General features: G+C 46.0%; 3 protein-coding genes across 3 annotated transcripts in view; all 3 read right to left on the reverse strand.

Annotated features, from left to right (window-relative positions):
• Nucleotides 1-8,166: 8,166 nt before the first annotated feature.
• On the reverse strand, nt 8,167-11,615 carry LOC308611371 (spermatogenesis-associated protein 31D1-like; the record flags this gene model as incomplete). Its single annotated transcript, XM_081260179.1, is given in 3 exon segments — nt 8,167-8,201; nt 8,204-9,335; nt 9,579-11,615. Coding segments are annotated over 3 exon segments (3,204 nt in total), but the record flags the coding sequence as incomplete, so codon positions are not given.
• Nucleotides 11,616-12,594: 979 nt separating this feature from the next.
• Nucleotides 12,595-21,528, reverse strand: part of LOC308611350 (spermatogenesis-associated protein 31D4-like) — a gene marked incomplete at its 3' end in the record, with an annotated part of 105,658 nt that continues 96,724 nt past the window's right edge. Inside the window, 2 exon segments of the mRNA XM_081260169.1 lie at nt 12,595-12,615; nt 12,619-16,029. Coding sequence (XP_081116295.1) covers nt 12,595-12,615; nt 12,619-16,029 — 3,432 coding nt within the window.
• On the reverse strand, nt 17,400-20,639 carry LOC308611372 (spermatogenesis-associated protein 31D1-like; the record flags this gene model as incomplete). Its single annotated transcript, XM_081260180.1, has 1 exon — nt 17,400-20,639. A coding segment is annotated over one exon (3,240 nt), but the record flags the coding sequence as incomplete, so codon positions are not given.

The following is a 21,528-nucleotide window of genomic DNA, read 5'->3' on the forward strand; positions in this document are numbered from 1 at the left end:
GGAGGAATTGGGAACTCTGTTATAATGGAACCTGCACTACCTATGAAGTGGTATAATGTTCTATATAAAAGTGGCCTTAGATTAGTTGTAAATGTATATTACAAATTCATGGGCAACCATGAAAATATTTTCTAAAGAAGAATACTTGACATGCTAAGAGAAGAGAGAAATGGAATCATATAAAGTGCTTGTTTAAAATCAGAAAAGGCAGAAAAAGAGAAGAAGAAAAAAAGAATACACATAATAAATACTAAACAGTTACAGATATGGCAGATATTAATCCAACTATATAAAAAAATCACTAAATGTAAGTGTTCTAAATTCACCAATTAAAAGACAGACTGTCAGTGGATAAACCAAGATCCAATTATTTGTTGTCTACAAAACACCCACTTTAAATATAAAGACACAGATGATTAAAAGTAAAGGGAAAGAGAAAACTGTACCATGGTAACACTGATGAAAGAAAGCAGGAGGAACTATATTAATTTCAGACAAAGCAGGCTTCAGAGCAAGGAAAGTTATGAGGGATAAAGTGGGGCAGTACATAACAACAAAGGGGTCAACTCTCCAAGAAGACACAAGAATCCTTAACGTGTACAATCTAACAACAGACTGTCAAAATATGAGGCAAAAACTGGTCCAACTGCAAGGAGAATTAGGTGAATCCACTGTTATTGTTGGAGAGTTCAACACCCCTCTATGAGAAATGGACAGGTTCAGCAGGCGGAAAATCAGTAAGGATATAGTTGACCTAAACAGCACCATCAATCAACTTGATCTAATTGACATTTGTAGAATACTTCATCCAACAACAGAATATGCATTCTTCTCAAGCACACATGGAGCACTGAGCAAAATAAACCACATTTTGGGCCACAAAACACACTTTAACAAATATAAAATAGAAATCATACAAAGTATATTTTCAGACCATAATGGACTTAAACTAGAAATCAATTACAGAAAAATAGCTGGAAATGCCAAAATGTTTGGAGAGTAAACAACATGCTACTAAAACATGGGTCAAGGAAGAAATATCAAGAGAAAAATATTTTAAACTAAATGAAAATTAAAATACAACTTGTCAAAATTTGTGAGCTGCAGAAAAAGCAGTACTTAGAGGGAAACTGATACCAACCATTGAATGCATCTATTTGAAAAGATTTAATATCTTTGAGGGACTCTGGTTTGCTGACCTGATCGATTTCTCCCTGTTTCCAAAATATTGGGGAACATGAATTCCTCCTTAGGTAGCACAGTGCCAGAAGAAGGAGCCCCACCCAATACACAAAGGCAAGGATGGGGAAACCTAGGAAGTTGAGCTGGAGCTCAGCCATGGTGCAGTAAGGCTCCTCAGACAAAGAAGATGGTCCAGATCATCAGAAGTGCATTGCTGCCTCAAGCATCTGGGCATTGAAAGTGCACATTCTAGACTAGAGTTCTAGGCCCACATTACAGAGGTTAAGCAGAAACACCATAGGTTCTTGAGGGTGGGGGAGGGGACAACACAAGAGAGAGAAACCCACAATACTTCCCCCACCATCCAACCCAGCAGATCTATCCATCCCTCCAGGGCCCTTTAGATACCTCTAACCCACCTTCCAACCCACACATTTACATACCATATATTTACCTTAGTGAAAATTTCTATTTATACCACACGTTACCCAGATATTACCTGAGACCCTTTTACTGCTTGGTGATCTACCTTTGGACCCCACATAATATTTAAAACTCTTCTATGCTGAGGGATTTTTACCTCCAAGCCTTCAATTACAGCTTCCCCTCATACATAATGTGTTCTCACCTGTATGAAGCCAGAAACATAGTCAGAAGAAATATACGCCCCCATATCTCCTCAAAAGAATTCACATTCACCAAAAAGTGTAAGAGTGCAGAGTAGTCTGTACCAGTGAACAGGAAGCATGACAAAAAGGGAAACAAGGGCATGGCACACCCATGAACCTATGGCAAACAACTTAAAAAGCTTTAGTAGTTCTTTTTTTCCTAAAATCCCTCTTCGGCTATTTAGCCCCCTAAGGTTCTCAAATCTAGCCTCCTCCAGCCATACAGTGTCTCATCCTGCTGCTTGCTCCCTCTTCTGAAAAATCCCTCTCAAAACATTTAAAATTTTTTCTTTATTTTACAGAACACAACCCGAAGGACCAAACACACCCTGATTTAAGGAGTGGGCTTCTCTTTAACATAACTTCTAATGAGCACAATATTTAGCAATACGTTTTAGCTTTTTGGAATCACACTCATGGTTACTTCTTCTATGAAAAGTTTTATGATTTTTTTCCCCATCTACTTTCTTACTTGCCACCAAAATTCCTGTTGGCATCTCCATACCTTTTTAAACAATGATGTCATTTTTGTTGATGTGTATATGTATTTATTTTATCTCCCCGTGCTAGTCATTTAATAGTTGTAGCCCTTATGCCTTCATTATTTAGATTATAAACTGCTGAAATTAAGCTGTGTCATTTCCTTACTTTGCTTGCCTGTATTCCCTCGTTGAGTCTGATGAATCAGTCTTGACCCCAGATACCTAATTCTCTCCCTCCCCTATGAGGAGGATACTAATAATGACAGCTCCTTTCTTTACCTGTCTTCTCCTGCATCCACAGCTCCACTGTTGTCTGTACCCAAAAGGAGGGTCCATTTCAAGCCCACTCCATCTCACATACCTTCCTCCCTTGACTGCAGGAGGTGTATCTGTTCAGAAAAACCCTTCCACATATCTTTGTATCTCTGGTATTTTTTTTTTTTATAGAAAGTTTGGTCCTGACTGTCCCTGAGGTCCCTATGATTCACAACTGTAAAAACATCCTCTAAAGTCTGAGCAATATAAGCTCCACCAAAAGAATTTCCAGGATAGAAGGGGTCATAAAAATGACACATCAAATATATTCTTCAAAAAGTGGCCTTGTCATAAAAAAAGAAAGACTGAGAAACACTGATCCAGATTAAAGGAGACTAAAAACACATGGCAACTAAATGCAGTCTGTGATTCTGAATCCTGTAATGGAGGTTTTGAAAAAAAGCCACAAAGGACATTACTCAATAAATTGACAAAAAAGGAATATGAATGGGAGATTAGTTAAAAGTTTTATGTCATTGTTAAATTTACAGAAGGGGAAAACTAACTGTACTGTATGTTAGAGAATCTTCTTTTTCTTAAATACACAATGAAATATTCAAGGAGAAGGTGCATGGTGCATGAAATGTATTTTCAAATATTCAGAAATGTATGCATATTTTTCATATATGTGTGTTTGTGTGTGTGCGTATTCATATATAGAGAGAGTGGAGGCAGGAAGGGAAGGAGACAGAAACAGAGACAGAGAGAGGAGAGAGATCTCAAATGGGTCAAAATGTTAGTAGGTAAGTCTGGATAAAGGGTACATAGTTTTTACCATCCATGCATCTTTTCCACAAGTTTAGTTATTTTCAAATAAATACATTTAAAAAATGGACCATTGCCTGCTGTCCTGGATTTTACCTAAACTTTGGGATTTCTGCCTTTGATTCTTGCAGCTACCACCATCACCATACCCAAACCCCAGAAATGTGTAATGCCAGCTTCAAAAGTTATCTCACATTCTGTCCCAGGCAAGAAACCTGGGACCCTCTGCACATTTCAACAGGATTTTACAAAATGCTGAAGAAGAGCACCACACCCTCCCCACCAACAAATTTTTTTAAATTAAACACAATACAAAAAAAAAAAAGAAGGGAAAAAATCAACGTGTTTACAGCATGGAACCCCTAATTTTTCTGATGTGGTGCCACCAGGTCATCCGTCTTCTGGCGTTTTGTGGTGTGAATTGGTTTGCCAGCACTTCGTCTGCTCTGCTCGCCAGTTACCATTCCTCCACCAGATTTCCATCTTCCAAAAATGTGTTGACATCTTTTGTTGTATCCTCTCTCCTTCTAGTCATCCTTAAGCACTTATTCTTTTTAAATCCTTTGTTTGAATAGTTTTATTGAGATATAGTTCACATACCATACAATTTACTCATTTAAAGTGTGTAATTCCAGGATTTTTAGTATACTCACAGATATGTGCATCACAATTTTAAAAACATTTTCATGACTTCAGAAAGAACCCCGTAACCTTTAGCTATTACCCGCCACCCTTCATCTCCCAGCTCTAAGCAACCATTAATCTACTTTCTGTCCTCTCTTGGCTTCCCTATTCTGAATATTTCACATGAATGGAATCATACGTGGTTATTTGTGACTGGCTTCTTTCACTTAGCATGTTTTCAAGGTTCAGCCATGTTGTAGGATGTATCAGTGCTTTTTAACGCCAAAAGTATTACACTGCATGGATATACCATATTTTATTTACCCATTCATCAGTTGATGGACATTTGGGTTGTTTCTGCCTTTTAACTCATGAATAATACTGCTTTGAACATTTGTTTACAAGTTTTTGTGTGGACATATGTATTCATTTCTCTTGAGTACATACCTAGAAGTGGAGTTGCTGGGTCACATAGTAATTCTATGTTTAACATTTTGAAGCGCTGCCAGACTGTTTTCCAAAACAGCTGCACCATTTTTCATTCCCACAAGCAGTGTATCAGGGTTCCAGTTTCTCCGCATTCTCACCAACACTTGTTTTAATCTGACTTTGTGTTTCTCGTCATTCTTGTGTGTGTGAAGTGTTATATCATAGTGGCTTTGGTTTTCATTTCCCTGATGGCCAGAGATGTTGAACCTCTTTTCACCTACTCTTACTTTTTTTTTTCATCTACTCTTGCTTTTAATGGCATTTGGGGAAAGAGAGAAGATAAACAAGTGTGTTTTATCTACTGTGTTTAACTCGGAACACAATAGCTCATTTTAACTATGTGACAGGAAAAATATTTTCTTGTAAATATTTGAAAACACATATAGTAATGTCAAGTCTTTATCAACATGCCCAGTTTACTACTTCTATGCTCTCTGCATGTTATAGTTACTGTGTGATTAAGGGAAAGCAATATTGTGCACTGAATTTGACCTGTAAGATTACTTCTTATATGGGGTTGAGGGAGGAATTCATTCAAATGACTCCTTAGGGTTGACTAAAAGGCAGAGCAGAACTGATTGCCAGAGCCTCTAAAGCACAATGCTTTTTTGTCACCAATGCTGTGTACATCTGTTGTGAATAACTGTGTACCACAGGTGATAAGTATCAAAGAAATGTGAGAGCTCTGACATGGGCACATAGCATATGTCTTAAGAGATAGATGACAAGGTGTTTAAATGGGCTTTTGCACTTTAATCATAGTGTAAAAGATGGGATGTAGCACACATGCCAAATGATACCTGTGAAAGCTGGGTGAGGGGTGTATGGGAGGTTACATTGTTCTGTCTGCTTTCGTGCATGTTTAAACATTTTTTACTAAAAAGCTTTAAAAATAATAAAAGATGTAGAGTGACTCATAAGGAGAGGGAGGGAGCAAAAGGATACCTGGCCAGGGTGATCAGTCCATCAAGACTAGAGTTTAGCTATCTCTCAATAAGGAAATTTCAGGAAGTGTAATTCCTTTGACGTTGGGAAAGAAACTTCTTTCCATATAATAGGAAGGAAGAAGGAAAGGAGGAATGGGAAATTTTTTTTTTAAGGATTTTGATGAAAATTTCCCATCTCATGACTTCTAGTTCCTCTGTGAATGGTGGTTTGGCACATCTGCTGAGCAAGTGGAGATGGCCTAAATTTGAGAAAAGTGAAGGAGATTTGAAATAGATTTGAGTAGCACTGGAGAGAAAATGGACTAAGGAAACAGTGACCTAAGTTCCATTTGTTTTGTTCACATGTTAGTAAGCATGGAATAAGAATTTGTGGAATGGCTGCATTATTTCCAGGTAGCATGAGGGCTGAATTTATCATGGCATCAGTAGACTTGATTGTGAGATTTAATCCAATAGTCATCAGCTACTTATGGGAAGGTATTTCTGGAAAAGGCAGAGATAGGGGATTTTGCCAGACGGGAAGGATTAAAGGTGATTGGATGGGACCTATTTGTAGTGGAGCTTTTTAAATGTTGCTTACCTGATAGACCACCAAGCCTACCTTGGAGAGAGAGAAAAAGAAAACAAGAGCTTGGTGGATAGAGGAAGAGTAAGTGGAAAAACGACCTAAAGTTGAAAAATTAACAAGTAGTATATAAGCTGGGAGGATGGAGGATGAGGCCAAAGGGTGGAATGTCAGACTGTATTATTCCAGATGGCAGAAGTGTTCCTGGTAATAAGCTCTACAGTGTGGCAGTGACTGCACTGGAATGGAAGTAAAAATGAGATGATGTAGGAACAGGGAAGCTGGGTTACTGATAGGTCTATCCACATGGAGGTTAGAGCCCTCCACCACTCCTCACCTCTTCATGTTCCCCACCCTGGGCCCCCTCCCACCTTTTGTCCCTCTCCCGGGGGCTCCACGGAATCTGCCTTCTCTGTGTGACCATAAGCTTCAGATATTGTAGGATCAATGTCATAACTCTGGATAAGAAAATAAAAGTAGTGAGAGAAGGCTGTAGTGGACATCTATTTTTGTTTTTTTTGTTTTAACACCCAGTATCCATAAGTCTTTCTGGAAAAACTACCTCAGGTGCCCTCTAGGATACTCACCCTATTTTTGAGTCCCAGTCTGTACAAGTAGAGTTGCCTTCCCTCTAGACCTCATTGTAAGGGTGGGTATGTGTGCAGCCTTGTCCAAAACAAGGAGGTCCATGGTAAGCCCCCAAATGTCTGATAACCCCAGTGCATAGTCTAGGACTCACCTCTGGTTCGTGAGCTGCAGGTATTCTGGGGAGGTGTACCACGGCTCCACCAAGGCTATTAATATCAGTGGTGGCACCTTCATCTTGATTGGTGAACTGTACACACTAAGGGCAATATCTTGTATATTCCCATCAAGCATAGATGGAAGGAAAGCACCATGATCACCTTCCCCAAAGAGGGGGATGCCATCTTGATGACATCCTTGGAGATACTGTTTTAGTACTCAAAGACACCCCCATGCCTTTTTGATATAAGGCATCAGTGTGCCGTGCAGTTCTCTGGTCAGCCTCAAGGACATGGTGCTTGGATCAGATTGAGGAATGGGGGAGCAGGACAGGGTTAGAATATGGGAATGATGAGGCATGAACTTTGTTCCACCAGTAAGGACATTCTTTCCCTTCACTTTTTCTTTCTTTCCCACTCACTTTAAGACATCTTTTGCTTACTCTCAGCTGTATTTTACCCTGGGAGGTAGGTGGCTGCCTGGTCAACATTCCTACCACGGACAGCTGAGTGGTGTATTTCCTCTGCAAAAAAAAACCAGTCATCAACTGAGCAGCCTGAAAAAATATCCCGGGAGGGGAACCACTTCCCCAGGGTGCCTTTCTAGTAAGGAAACCTCCATGTCAAGTTTAAAGTATGCTCTCCAGATACATTAACATGACCCACATAACAGATTCTTAAGCAGCTGCTGTGCTGTTCCTGGACCCTACGGCAAGTAGCCCAGGGTCCAGTAGAGCAGCACCTCCGCCCAAATAGTGCCATTCAGGGTTCAGCCCCCTGTAGGAGCCTCGGGTCACTGAGTTCTAAATAATGATTAAGCTGTTATTTCTTCTTCAGCATTATTTTCAGAAAGTATACCTGTACTTAACGCTCCTCAGGTATAAAAGACCTATCTCCCCTACTTCTCTAAAGGATATAAAACATTCAGTGAGGGGGGATATGTGGGCTGCTATACATTTTCAGTAAGGCTAAGCTAAGCGGCAGAAGACAAAGCCCACCTCCTCAAATTTCATCAGGGAGGAAATGGGCTTTGGGGCGGGGCGGGGGTGGTGGCGGGGGTGGAAGGGGCACAATATCTATTTCTTAGCAAGAACTCCAGAGGACTGGTCACCTTTTAGCCAAAGCCAAAGGAAGCAGTCAGTAAGAGCTGAACTATCTCCTTCCTTTCCCTTACACATAAGCCCTGAGTTACCCAAAACCCATGCCCCCAACACAGTACACAGTACACAGAAAAGATACACTATTATTAGATAAATATTTATTGGGGAGAATCAGTAATCTCTACAAGGAAGGAGTTATTTCTGGATGGGAAGTCTTCATCCCTGGAAATTCTGTGGAAGTGTTTTCTGTCTAGACAGTAGAGACAGATGTCTGAACACAGGGCCTTCAGCAGTGCTGAGCGCAGTGGTGGGTGCCTGGCCAGCTTGACGCCTGCGGGTGGGGCTTGGATGGGGCACAGGCTCCCTGTGGGACACTGGTGGGGGATGTTTGTGACACAGTCGCTGGTCCTTGAATGCCACAACTTTCTGGGGGTGTCTCTTCTTATCTCTGATCTGTCTTGTACTACTTGGAGGATAACTCTGGCCAGCAAAGATAGCTTCTTGATGGCAGGACTTGATATTTGTCAGTTTACAGGAGGGAGCCCTGTGGTTGAAAGGATGCCCCTGGACAGGCTCTGTCCAGACCTGCACTTGCGCCTTTTGCTGAGTTTTCCTAAACTGCACTGGGGAAGGAAGGGGCTCTTGAGAGTAGGTGACATCCATTGCATACTGACACCCCGGTTTCTCATCTAGGAACTTCCTGATGCCTGTCGCGATTTTCTGAGCTTCAGTTGTCCCAGTCAAGGCAGCTCTACTTTTAACTAGGCCTCTGTTCTGCACAGTTGATATGGGGCTGCCCTTTTCCTGGGCATCTTCTTGCCTTTTGTATTTTATCCCAGAAAAAAGCCATTGCAAGAAGTGCTTCATTCTTTTTCTGATATGGCCTTCAGGAAGAGGCTGTCCCTTCTGTGATAGCATCTGGGAAGACTTGCTCGCAAGTGTCTTCTCTAGTACCATCTCCTGAGTAGGGAAACGCTTCCTCCTAAGTTGGGATGTCCCGAACCCTTTATCCCCTCGATCAAGCTCTTCTGCCTTGGGCTCCAGAGGGCTCACTCTCTTTGCAGTTGGTGGGAAATTCTTATCCTGGCACCTCCTTAAGGCATGCTTAGGGACCCAAGGTTCCTGCTGCTGCTCCATCCTGATTCCTCTGTCCTCCAAATGGACATGCAGCACCTGGGAAGCTCCCATGTCCCCACCTGAGACACCCTGGGCATGAGTCAGTGAGGCCTCGTAAGTCAAGTTATCTGAAGCAAGGGATGTGTCAGTGGGTTGGCCTTGAGCCTGGCTATACTCCCTGTTCTCCAGTTTAAAGTTCAACTCACTGAACAGTTGTTCTTTAAGGTCTAATGATTTAGGATCTTGGGGAACTGGTAATTTGGGTGGGGGGCTTCCAGTGGTCACGGTAGTTTCTACTTTATTCTCATTCACATTTATCATTTGGGAGCTCCCTGGCTTGCTAGTTGCCAACATGTCACTAGTTTTTAATTGAAGAGTGTCAAGCTCCTCAGCCGTGAATACCTCCCTAGACCATCTGGGCATTGAAACAGGTTCTGACTTCTCCACCTTTTTGCCCTGTTGCATTTCTCCTTTATCACTGGAACTCACACTCTTACGCTTTGGCTCATAGGCCCCAGCTTGCTTTGCAAGCAGCTTTTGGGGATATCTGTTGTCTAGTTGAGTCTGTCTATGACCTGCTTTCCCTGTGATGCAGAGGGAGACAGGCAGACGAGTCTGTCTGGCATCCTTAATTCTCTGAACACCCTCTGCCAGCCCACGGTTGACATCAGAGCGTGGTTGTCTCAGGACCCTCTGTCCTCCTTTGCCCACAGGTGAGGTGGCAGGGAGAGAACGATCCAGGTCAGGGGCTGAATTTGTTGTTCCCACTTTGTCTCCATGGAGAGATGCAGAGCTTCCTCTCAAGGACTTGAAGCTCTCAGATTTGGAGTCTGCCTCAGAAATCACATTGGTTGAGGAGGGCAAGTTGGCATGAGACAAGGACTGGCATGAGGCATCTTTCAATTTAAAGATCTGTATGGATTCAAGGACCTTGCGGGAAAGGGCCCACAACATCCTCATAGGAAACCTTTTAATATGGGCTTCCAGCATCTGTTGTGGACTGGAGTCAACAAAAGTCAGGTCCTGGAAGGTATTCAGGGGGTAGGCCTCACCCACTGATGAGGGCAAACTTCTCTGTTTTGTTTGGGTGTGGGATTTCACAGAAAGAAGCAATGTTTGCTTGATAGCATGCCATGAATTACGCACAGTCTCAGGGAGCCGACCCTCATGTATGTCCTCCAACTTCTTGCTCAAATGTACTTTTAGGACATTTTCAAGTTGTCTCCGACTTAGACTCTTTGCTGACACCCTTGAATTTTTCTCTGAGAGACTCACCATCTGACTGTTTAGGTCTTTCTCAGAGTCATACCCCAGATCCTTACCTGAAGAGCTCTTTGGGTCATTCAACAGGTGATCTTTTGGGCCATTCTCTAGGCTGTGTCCCAGATCTTTCCCCACATCTTCCTCTAGCTGGAACATTTCTGAGCTCCTCTCATGGAAGCTTCCAGTTTGGCTCAATCCAACATTTACATTTTTGCTGCTCTGACCCTTAAACACAGAGGTCAGTGAGACTCCATTATTGCTCTCCGACTCAGATGCCTCTGAAAAACCATTTGGAGGCAATCTCAGTGACACAGACTCGTAGATTCTGTGGGGCAGGCCCCACTCGTGCTGGATGAACCTCTTTCGAAGGTGATGCTCTAGTTTCTTCCGAAGTTCATCACTGAGAGGAAACTCCCCAGGAAGGACGGAGATTGAAACGTGGGCCTGGGGGGCCCAGTGGCGAGGAGTGTTAGGAGCTGATGGACAAAAGTCTTCCCGAGATCTTTGGACCACAGAGGGTAAACCCCACAAATTTTCCTGTTGTTTCTGCAAAATGTTCCATTCCAGCTGTTGAATTTCAGATGAGGAGGGAGACTCTGACTCCTCCTGAGGTCTGTGGAGACTTACTCCACAGATCCTAATCTGGGGTAGAAGATCAGATGGTATGCCTGGGAGTGGGGATTGAGGGTCGGCCTGGGACTGGACCTGAGTGAGAGGTAGGGGCTGAGATTGAGGCAGGGTTTGAGGCAAGGGTTCAGGCTGAATCTCAGGCAAGGACAGAGGCAGGGGATCGGGAGGCACTGGTGATTCTTGGCCTGTGGAGGCATTCGAGTTTCCATTGAAAATAAAGACTGAGGAACTTTCAGCCAAGACATGAACAGCAGAGGGCAAGGACTCGCTGTGCAGAGACGGGAGACCCCAGAAGAACTGGATATGTTTTTGCTGTAAATGGTCCTCCAGGGTCTTAGGATATGGGGGCTGCTGATGCACATGCAGCTCCTTTGGTTTGTCTTTGCTGCTCCCAAAGGGAGGGCACACTGCCGAGTCATGCTTATCAGCAATTGACTCTGACATTTTCCATGAAGAATTTAGTTGGTATTCTGGCCTAAGTTGTTCTGGAAAAGAATCTTTTCTCTTTTCCTTTTCCTTCCACATCAGGAAATCGCTCCTCTTTTGGATTTGTGTCTCCGGGAGTGTCGGGACATCAGGACTGAGAAATGAGAGGTTCCGAAGTTCATCACAGAGAGGAAACTCCCCAGGAAGGACGGAGATTGAAACATGGGCCTGGGGGGCCCAGTGGCGAGGAGTGTTAGGAGCTGATGGACAAAAGTCTTCTCGAGATCTTTGGACCACAGAGGGTAAACCCCACAAATTTTCCTGTTGTTTCTGCAAAATATTCCATTCCAGCTGTTGAATTTCAGATGAGGAGAGAGACTCTGACTCCTCCTGAGGTCTGTGGAGACTTACTCCACAGATCCTAATCTGGGGTAGAGGATCAGATGGTATGCCTGGGAGTGGGGATTGAGGGTCGGCCTGGGACTAGACCTGAGTGAGAGGTAGGGGCTGAGATTGAGGCAGGGTTTGAGCAAGGGTTCAGGCTGAATCTCAGGCAAGGACAGAGGCAGGGGATCGGGAAGCACTGGTGATTCTTGGCCTGTGGAGGCATTCGAGTTTCCATTGAAAATAAAGACTGAGGAACTGTCAGCCAAGACATGAACAGCAGAGGGCAAGGACTCGCTGTGCAGAGACGGGAGACCCCAGAAGAACTGGATATGTTTTTGCTGTAAATGGTCTTCCAGGGTCTTAGGATATGGGGGCTGCTGATGCACATGCAGCTCCTTTGGTTTGTCTTTGCTGCTCCAAAAGGGAGGGCACACTGCCGAGTCATGCTTATCAGCAATTGACTCTGACATTTTCCATAAAAGACCTATCTCCCCTACTTCTCTAAAGGATATAAAACATTCAGTGACGGGGGAGATGTGGGCTGCTATACATGTTCATTAAGGCTAAGCTAAGCGGCAGAAGACAAAGCCCACCTCCTCAAATTTCATCAGGGAGGAAATGGGCTTTGGGGCGGGGCGGGGGTGGGGTGGCGGGGGTGGAAGGGGCACAATATCTATTTCTCAGCAAGAACTCCAGAGAACTGGTCACCTTTTAGCCAAAGCCAAAGGAAGCAATCAGTAAGAGCTGAACTATCTCCTTCCTTTCCCTTACACATAAGCCCTGAGTTACCCAAAACCCATGCCCCCAACACAGTACACAGTACACAGAAAAGATACACTATTATTAGATAAATATTTATTGGGGAGAATCAATAATCTCTACAAGGAAGGAGTTATTTCTGGATGGGAAGTCTTCATCCCTGGAAATTCTGGGGCAGTGTTTTCTGTCTAGACAGTAGAGACAGATGTCTGAACACAGGGCCTTCAGCAGTGCTGAGCGCAGTGGTGGGTGCCTGGCCAGCTTGACGCCTGCGGGTGGGGCTTGGATGGGGCACAGGCTCCCTGTGGGACACTGGTGGGGGATGTTTGTGACACAGTCGCTGGTCCTTGAATGCCACAACTTTCTGGGGGTGTCTCTTCTTATCTCTGATCTGTCTTGTACTACTTGGAGGATAACTCTGGCCAGCAAAGATAGCTTCTTGATGGCAGGACTTGATATTTGTCAGTTTACAGGAGGGAGCCCTGTGGTTGAAAGGATGCCCCTGGACAGGCTCTGTCCAGACCTGCACTTGCGCCTTTTGCTGAGTTTTCCTAAACTGCACTGGGGAAGGAAGGGGCTCTTGAGAGTAGGTGACATCCATTGCATACTGACACCCCGGTTTCTCATCTAGGAACTTCCTGATGCCTGTCGCGATTTTCTGAGCTTCAGTTGTCCCAGTCAAGGCAGCTCTACTTTTAACTAGGCCTCTGTTCTGCACAGTTGATATGGGGCTGCCCTTTTCCTGGGCATCTTCTTGCCTTTTGTATTTTATCCCAGAAAAAAGCCATTGCAAGAAGTGCTTCATTCTTTTTCTGATATGGCCTTCAGGAAGAGGCTGTCCCTTCTGTGATAGGATCTGGGAAGACTTGCTCGCAAGTGTCTTCTCTAGTACCATCTCCTGAGTAGGGAAACGCTTCCTCCTAAGTTGGGATGTCCCGAACCCTTTATCCCCTCGATCAAGCTCTTCTGCCTTGGGCTCCAGAGGGCTCACTCTCTTTGCAGTTGGTGGGAAATTCTTATCCTGGCACCTCCTTAAGGCATGCTTAGGGACCCAAGGTTCCTGCTGCTGCTCCATCCTGATTCCTCTGTCCTCCAAATGGACATGCAGCACCTGGGAAGCTCCCATGTCCCCACCTGAGACACCCTGGGCATGAGTCAGTGAGGCCTCGTAAGTCAAGTTATCTGAAGCAAGGGATGTGTCAGTGGGTTGGCCTTGAGCCTGGCTATACTCCCTGTTCTCCAGTTTAAAGTTCAACTCACTGAACAGTTGTTCTTTAAGGTCTAATGATTTAGGATCTTGGGGAACTGGTAATTTGGGTGGGGGGCTTCCAGTGGTCACGGTAGTTTCTACTTTATTCTCATTCACATTTATCATTTGGGAGCTCCCTGGCTTGCTAGTTGCCAACATGTCACTAGTTTTTAATTGAAGAGTGTCAAGCTCCTCAGCCGTGAATACCTCCCTAGACCATCTGGGCATTGAAACAGGTTCTGACTTCTCCACCTTTTTGCCCTGTTGCATTTCTCCTTTATCACTGGAACTCACACTCTTACGCTTTGGCTCATAGGCCCCAGCTTGCTTTGCAAGCAGCTTTTGGGGACATCTGTTGGCTAGTTGAGTCTGTATATGACCTGCTTTCCCTGTGATGCAGAGGGACACAGGCAGACGAGTCTGTCTGGCATCCTTAATTCTCTGAACACCCTCTGCCAGCCCACGGTTGACATCAGAGCGTGGTTGTCTCAGGACCCTCTGTCCTCCTTTGCCCACAGGTGAGGTGGCAGGGAGAGAACGATCCAGGACAGGGGCTGAATTTGTTGTTCCCACTTTGTCTCCATGGAGAGATGCAGAGCTTCCTCTCAAGGACTTGAAGCTCCCAGATTTGGAGTCTGCCTCAGAAATCACATTGGTTGAGGAGGGCAAGTTGGCATGAGACAAGGACTGGCATGAGGCATCTTTCAATTTAAAGATCTGTATGGATTCAAGGACCTTGCGGGGAAGGGCCCACAACATCCTCATAGGAAACCTTTTAATATGGGCTTCCAGCATCTGTTGTGGACTGGAATCAACAAAAGTCAGGTCCTGGAAGGTATTCAGGGGGTAGGCCTCACCCACTGATGAGGGCAAACTTCTCTGTTTTGTTTGGGTGTGGGATTTCACAGAAAGAAGCAATGTTTGCTTGATAGCATGCCATGAATTACGCACAGTCTCAGGGAGCCGACCCTCATGTATGTCCTCCAACTTCTTGCTCAAATGTACTTTTAGGACATTTTCAAGTTGTCTCCGACTTAGACTCTTTGCTGACACCCTTGAATTTTTCTCTGAGAGACTCACCATCTGACTGTTTAGGTCTTTCTCAGAGTCATACCCCAGATCCTTACCTGAAGAGCTCTTTGGGTCATTCAACAGGTGATCTTTTGGGCCATTCTCTAGGCTGTGTCCCAGATCTTTCCCCACATCTTCCTCTAGCTGGAACATTTCTGAGCTCCTCTCATGGAAGCTTCCAGTTTGGCTCAATCCAACATTTACATTTCTGCTGCTCTGACCCTTAAACACAGAGGTCAGTGAGACTCCATTATTGCTCTCCGACTCAGATGCCTCTGAAAAACCATTTGGAGGCAATCTCAGTGACACAGACTCGTAGATTCTGTGGGGCAGGCCCCACTCGTGCTGGATGAACCTCTTTCGAAGGTGATGCTCTAGTTTCTTCCGAAGTTCATCACTGAGAGGAAACTCCCCAGGAAGGACGGAGATTGAAACGTGGGCCTGGGGGGCCCAGTGGCGAGGAGTGTTAGGAGCTGATGGACAAAAGTCTTCCCGAGATCTTTGGACCACAGAGGGTAAACCCCACAAATTTTCCTGTTGTTTCTGCAAAATGTTCCATTCCAGCTGTTGAATTTCAGATGAGGAGGGAGACTCTGACTCCTCCTGAGGTCTGTGGAGACTTACTCCACAGATCCTAATCTGGGGTAGAAGATCAGATGGTATGCCTGGGAGTGGGGATTGAGGGTCGGCCTGGGACTGGACCTGAGTGAGAGGTAGGGGCTGAGATTGAGGCAGGGTTTGAGGCAAGGGTTCAGGCTGAATCTCAGGCAAGGACAGAGGCAGGGGATCGGGAAGCACTGGTGATTCTTGGCCTGTGGAGGCATTCGAGTTTCCATTGAAAATAAAGACTGAGGAACTGTCAGCCAAGACATGAACAGCAGAGGGCAAGGACTCGCTGTGCAGAGACGGGAGACCCCAGAAGAACTGGATAGGTTTTTGCTGTAAATGGTCCTCCAGGGTCTTAGGATATGGGGGCTGCTGATGCACATGCAGCTCCTTTGGTTTGTCTTTGCTGCTCCCAAAGGGAGGGCACACTGCCGAGTCATGCTTATCAGCAATTGACTCTGACATTTTCCATGAAGAATTTAGTTGGTAGTCTGGCCTAAGTTGTTCTGGAAAAGAATCTTTTCTCTTTTCCTTTTCCTTCCACATCAGGAAATCGCTCCTCTTTTGGATTTGTGTCTCCGGGAGTGTCGGGACATCAGGACTGAGAAATGAGAGGTTCCGAAGTTCATCACAGAGAGGAAACTCCCCAGGAAGGACGGAGATTGAAACATGGGCCTGGGGGGCCCAGTGGCGAGGAGTGTTAGGAGCTGATGGACAAAAGTCTTCTCGAGATCTTTGGACCACAGAGGGTAAACCCCACAAATTTTCCTGTTGTTTCTGCAAAATATTCCATTCCAGCTGTTGAATTTCAGATGAGGAGAGAGACTCTGACTCCTCCTGAGGTCTGTGGAGACTTACTCCACAGATCCTAATCTGGGGTAGAGGATCAGATGGTATGCCTGGGAGTGGGGATTGAGGGTCGGCCTGGGACTGGACCTGAGTGAGAGGTAGGGGCTGAGATTGAGGCAGGGTTTAAGGCAAGGGTTCAGGCTGAATCTCAGGCAAGGACAGAGGCAGGGGATCGGGAAGCACTGGTGATTCTTGGCCTGTGGAGGCATTCGAGTTTCCATTGAAAATAAAGACTGAGGAACTGTCAGCCAAGACATGAACAGCAGAGGGCAAGGACTCGCTGTGCAGAGACGGGAGACCCCAGAAGAACTGGATAGGTTTTTGTTGTAAATGGTCCTCCAGGGTCTTAGGATATGGGGGCTGCTGATGCACATGCAGCTCCTTTGGTTTGTCTTTGCTGCTCCAAAAGGGAGGGCACACTGCCGAGTCATGCTTATCAGCAATTGACTCTGACATTTTCCATAAAAGACCTATCTCCCCTACTTCTCTAAAGGATATAAAACATTCAGTGACGGGGGAGATGTGGGCTGCTATACATGTTCATTAAGGCTAAGCTAAGCGGCAGAAGACAAAGCCCACCTCCTCAAATTTCATCAGGGAGGAAATGGGCTTTGGGGCGGGGCGGGGGTGGGGTGGCGGGGGTGGAAGGGGCACAATATCTATTTCTCAGCAAGAACTCCAGAGGACTGGTCACCTTTTAGCCAAAGCCAAAGGAAGCAATCAGTAAGAGCTGAACTATCTCCTTCCTTTCGCTTACACATAAGCCCTGAGTTACCCAAAACCCATGCCCCCAACACAGTACACAGTACACAGAAAAGATACACTATTATTAGATAAATATTTATTGGGGAGAATCAATAATCTCTACAAGGAAGGAGTTATTTCTGGATGGGAAGTCTTCATCCCTGGAAATTCTGGGGCAGTGTTTTCTGTCTAGACAGTAGAGACAGATGTCTGAACACAGGGCCTTCAGCAGTGCTGAGCGCAGTGGTGGGTGCCTGGCCAGCTTGACGCCTGCGGGTGGGGCTTGGATGGGGCACAGGCTCCCTGTGGGACACTGGTGGGGGATGTTTGTGACACAGTCGCTGGTCCTTGAATGCCACAACTTTCTGGGAGTGTCTCTTCTTATCTCTGATCTGTCTTGTACTACTTGGAGGATAACTCTGGCCAGCAAAGATAGCTTCTTGATGGCAGGACTTGATATTTGTCAGTTTACAGGAGGGAGCCCTGTGGTTGAAAGGATGCCCCTGGACAGGCTCTGTCCAGACCTGCACTTGCGCCTTTTGCTGAGTTTTCCTAAACTGCACTGGGGAAGGAAGGGGCTCTTGAGAGTAGGTGACATCCATTGCATACTGACACCCCGGTTTCTCATCTAGGAACTTCCTGATGCCTGTCGCGATTTTCTGAGCTTCAGTTGTCCCAGTCAAGGCAGCTCTACTTTTAACTAGGCCTCTGTTCTGCACAGTTGATATGGGGCTGCCCTTTTCCTGGGCATCTTCTTGCCTTTTGTATTTTATCCCAGAAAAAAGCCATTGCAAGAAGTGCTTCATTCTTTTTCTGATATGGCCTTCAGGAAGAGGCTGTCCCTTCTGTGATAGGATCTGGGAAGACTTGCTCGCAAGTGTCTTCGCTAGTACCATCTCCTGAGTAGGGAAACGCTTCCTCCTAAGTTGGGATGTCCCGAACCCTTTATCCCCTCGATCAAGCTCTTCTGCCTTGGGCTCCAGAGGGCTCACTCTCTTTGCAGTTGGTGGGAAATTCTTATCCTGGCACCTCCTTAAGGCATGCTTAGGGACCCAAGGTTCCTGCTGCTGCTCCATCCTGATTCCTCTGTCCTCCAAATGGACATGCAGCACCTGGGAAGCTCCCATGTCCCCACCTGAGACACCCTGGGCATGAGTCAGTGAGGCCTCGTTAGTCAAGTTATCTGAAGCAAGGGATGTGTCAGTGGGTTGGCCTTGAGCCTGGCTATGCTCCCTGTTCTCCAGTTTAAAGTTCAACTCACTGAACAGTTGTTCTTTAAGGTCTAATGATTTAGGATCTTGGGGAACTGGTAATTTGGGTGGGGGGCTTCCAGTGGTCACGGTAGTTTCTACTTTATTCTCATTCACATTTATCATTTGGGAGCTCCCTGGCTTGCTAGTTGCCAACATGTCACTAGTTTTTAATTGAAGAGTGTCAAGCTCCTCAGCCGTGAATACCTCCCTAGACCATCTGGGCATTGAAACAGGTTCTGACTTCTCCACCTTTTTGCCCTGTTGCATTTCTCCTTTATCACTGGAACTCACACTCTTACGCTTTGGCTCATAGGCCCCAGCTTGCTTTGCAAGCAGCTTTTGGGGATATCTGTTGTCTAGTTGAGTCTGTCTATGACCTGCTTTCCCTGTGATGCAGAGGGAGACAGGCAGACGAGTCTGTCTGGCATCCTTAATTCTCTGAACACCCTCTGCCAGCCCACGGTTGACATCAGAACGTGGTTGTCTCAGGACCCTCTGTCCTCCTTTGCCCACAGGTGAGGTGGCAGGGAGAGAACGATCCAGGTCAGGGGCTGAATTTGTTGTTCCCACTTTGTCTCCATGGAGAGATGCAGAGCTTCCTCTCAAGGACTTGAAGCTCTCAGATTTGGAGTCTGCCTCAGAAATCACATTGGTTGAGGAGGGCAAGTTGGCATGAGACAAGGACTGGCATGAGGCATCTTTCAATTTAAAGATCTGTATGGATTCAAGGACCTTGCGGGAAAGGGCCCACAACATCCTCATAGGAAACCTTTTAATATGGGCTTCCAGCATCTGTTGTGGACTGGAATCAACAAAAGTCAGGTCCTGGAAGGTATTCAGGGGGTAGGCCTCACCCACTGATGAGGGCAAACTTCTCTGTTTTGTTTGGGTGTGGGATTTCACAGAAAGAAGCAATGTTTGCTTGATAGCATGCCATGAATTACGCACAGTCTCAGGGAGCCGACCCTCATGTATGTCCTCCAACTTCTTGCTCAAATGTACTTTTAGGACATTTTCAAGTTGTCTCCGACTTAGACTCTTTGCTGACACCCTTGAATTTTTCTCTGAGAGACTCACCATCTGACTGTTTAGGTCTTTCTCAGAGTCATACCCCAGATCCTTACCTGAAGAGCTCTTTGGGTCATTCAACAGGTGATCTTTTGGGCCATTCTCTAGGCTGTGTCCCAGATCTTTCCCCACATCTTCCTCTAGCTGGAACATTTCTGAGCTCCTCTCATGGAAGCTTCCAGTTTGGCTCAATCCAACATTTACATTTTTGCTGCTCTGACCCTTAAACACAGAGGTCAGTGAGACTCCATTATTGCTCTCCGACTCAGATGCCTCTGAAAAACCATTTGGAGGCAATCTCAGTGACACAGACTCGTAGATTCTGTGGGGCAGGCCCCACTCGTGCTGGATGAACCTCTTTCGAAGGTGATGCTCTAGTTTCTTCCGAAGTTCATCACTGAGAGGAAACTCCCCAGGAAGGACGGAGATTGAAACGTGGGCCTGGGGGGCCCAGTGGCGAGGAGTGTTAGGAGCTGATGGACAAAAGTCTTCCCGAGATCTTTGGACCACAGAGGGTAAACCCCACAAATTTTCCTGTTGTTTCTGCAAAATGTTCCATTCCAGCTGTTGAATTTCAGATGAGGAGGGAGACTCTGACTCCTCCTGAGGTCTGTGGAGACTTACTCCACAGATCCTAATCTGGGGTAGAGGATCAGATGGTATGCCTGGGAGTGGGGATTGAGGGTCGGCCTGGGACTGGACCTGAGTGAGAGGTAGGGGCTGAGATTGAGGCAGGGTTTGAGGCAAGGGTTCAGGCTGAATCTCAGGCAAGGACAGAGGCAGGGGATCGGGAAGCACTGGTGATTCTTGGCCTGTGGAGGCATTCGAGTTTCCATTGAAAATAAAGACTGAGGAACTGTCAGCCAAGACATGAACAGCAGAGGGCAAGGACTCGCTGTGCAGAGACGGGAGACCCCAGAAGAACTGGATAGGTTTTTGCTGTAAATGGTCCTCCAGGGTCTTAGGATATGGGGGCTGCTGATGCACATGCAGCTCCTTTGGTTTGTCTTTGCTGCTCCCAAAGGGAGGGCACACTGCCGAGTCATGCTTATCAGCAATTGACTCTGACATTTTCCATGAAGAATTTAGTTGGTAGTCTGGCCTAAGTTGTTCTGGAAAAGAATCTTTTCTCTTTTCCTTTTCCTTCCACATCAGGAAATCGCTCCTCTTTTGGATTTGTGTCTCCGGGAGTGTCGGGACATCAGGACTGAGAAATGAGAGGTTCCGAAGTTCATCACAGAGAGGAAACTCCCCAGGAAGGACGGAGATTGAAACATGGGCCTGGGGGGCCCAGTGGCGAGGAGTGTTAGGAGCTGATGGACAAAAGTCTTCTCGAGATCTTTGGACCACAGAGGGTAAACCCCACAAATTTTCCTGTTGTTTCTGCAAAATATTCCATTCCAGCTGTTGAATTTCAGATGAGGAGAGAGACTCTGACTCCTCCTGAGGTCTGTGGAGACTTACTCCACAGATCCTAATCTGGGGTAGAGGATCAGATGGTATGCCTGGGAGTGGGGATTGAGGGTCGGCCTGGGACTGGACCTGAGTGAGAGGTAGGGGCTGAGATTGAGGCAGGGTTTGAGGCAAGGGTTCAGGCTGAATCTCAGGCAAGGACAGAGGCAGGGGATCGGGAAGCACTGGTGATTCTTGGCCTGTGGAGGCATTCGAGTTTCCATTGAAAATAAAGACTGAGGAACTGTCAGCCAAGACATGAACAGCAGAGGGCAAGGACTCGCTGTGCAGAGACGGGAGACCCCAGAAGAACTGGATAGGTTTTTGTTGTAAATGGTCCTCCAGGGTCTTAGGATATGGGGGCTGCTGATGCACATGCAGCTCCTTTGGTTTGTCTTTGCTGCTCCAAAAGGGAGGGCACACTGCCGAGTCATGCTTATCAGCAATTGACTCTGACATTTTCCATAAAAGACCTATCTCCCCTACTTCTCTAAAGGATATAAAACATTCAGTGACGGGGGAGATGTGGGCTGCTATACATGTTCATTAAGGCTAAGCTAAGCGGCAGAAGACAAAGCCCACCTCCTCAAATTTCATCAGGGAGGAAATGGGCTTTGGGGCGGGGCGGGGGTGGGGTGGCGGGGGTGGAAGGGGCACAATATCTATTTCTCAGCAAGAACTCCAGAGGACTGGTCACCTTTTAGCCAAAGCCAAAGGAAGCAATCAGTAAGAGCTGAACTATCTCCTTCCTTTCGCTTACACATAAGCCCTGAGT

Source organism: Mesoplodon bidens, assembly GCF_964165515.1.
Source record: "Mesoplodon bidens genome assembly, contig: HAP1_SCAFFOLD_72, whole genome shotgun sequence".
NCBI lineage: Eukaryota > Metazoa > Chordata > Mammalia > Artiodactyla > Ziphiidae > Mesoplodon > Mesoplodon bidens.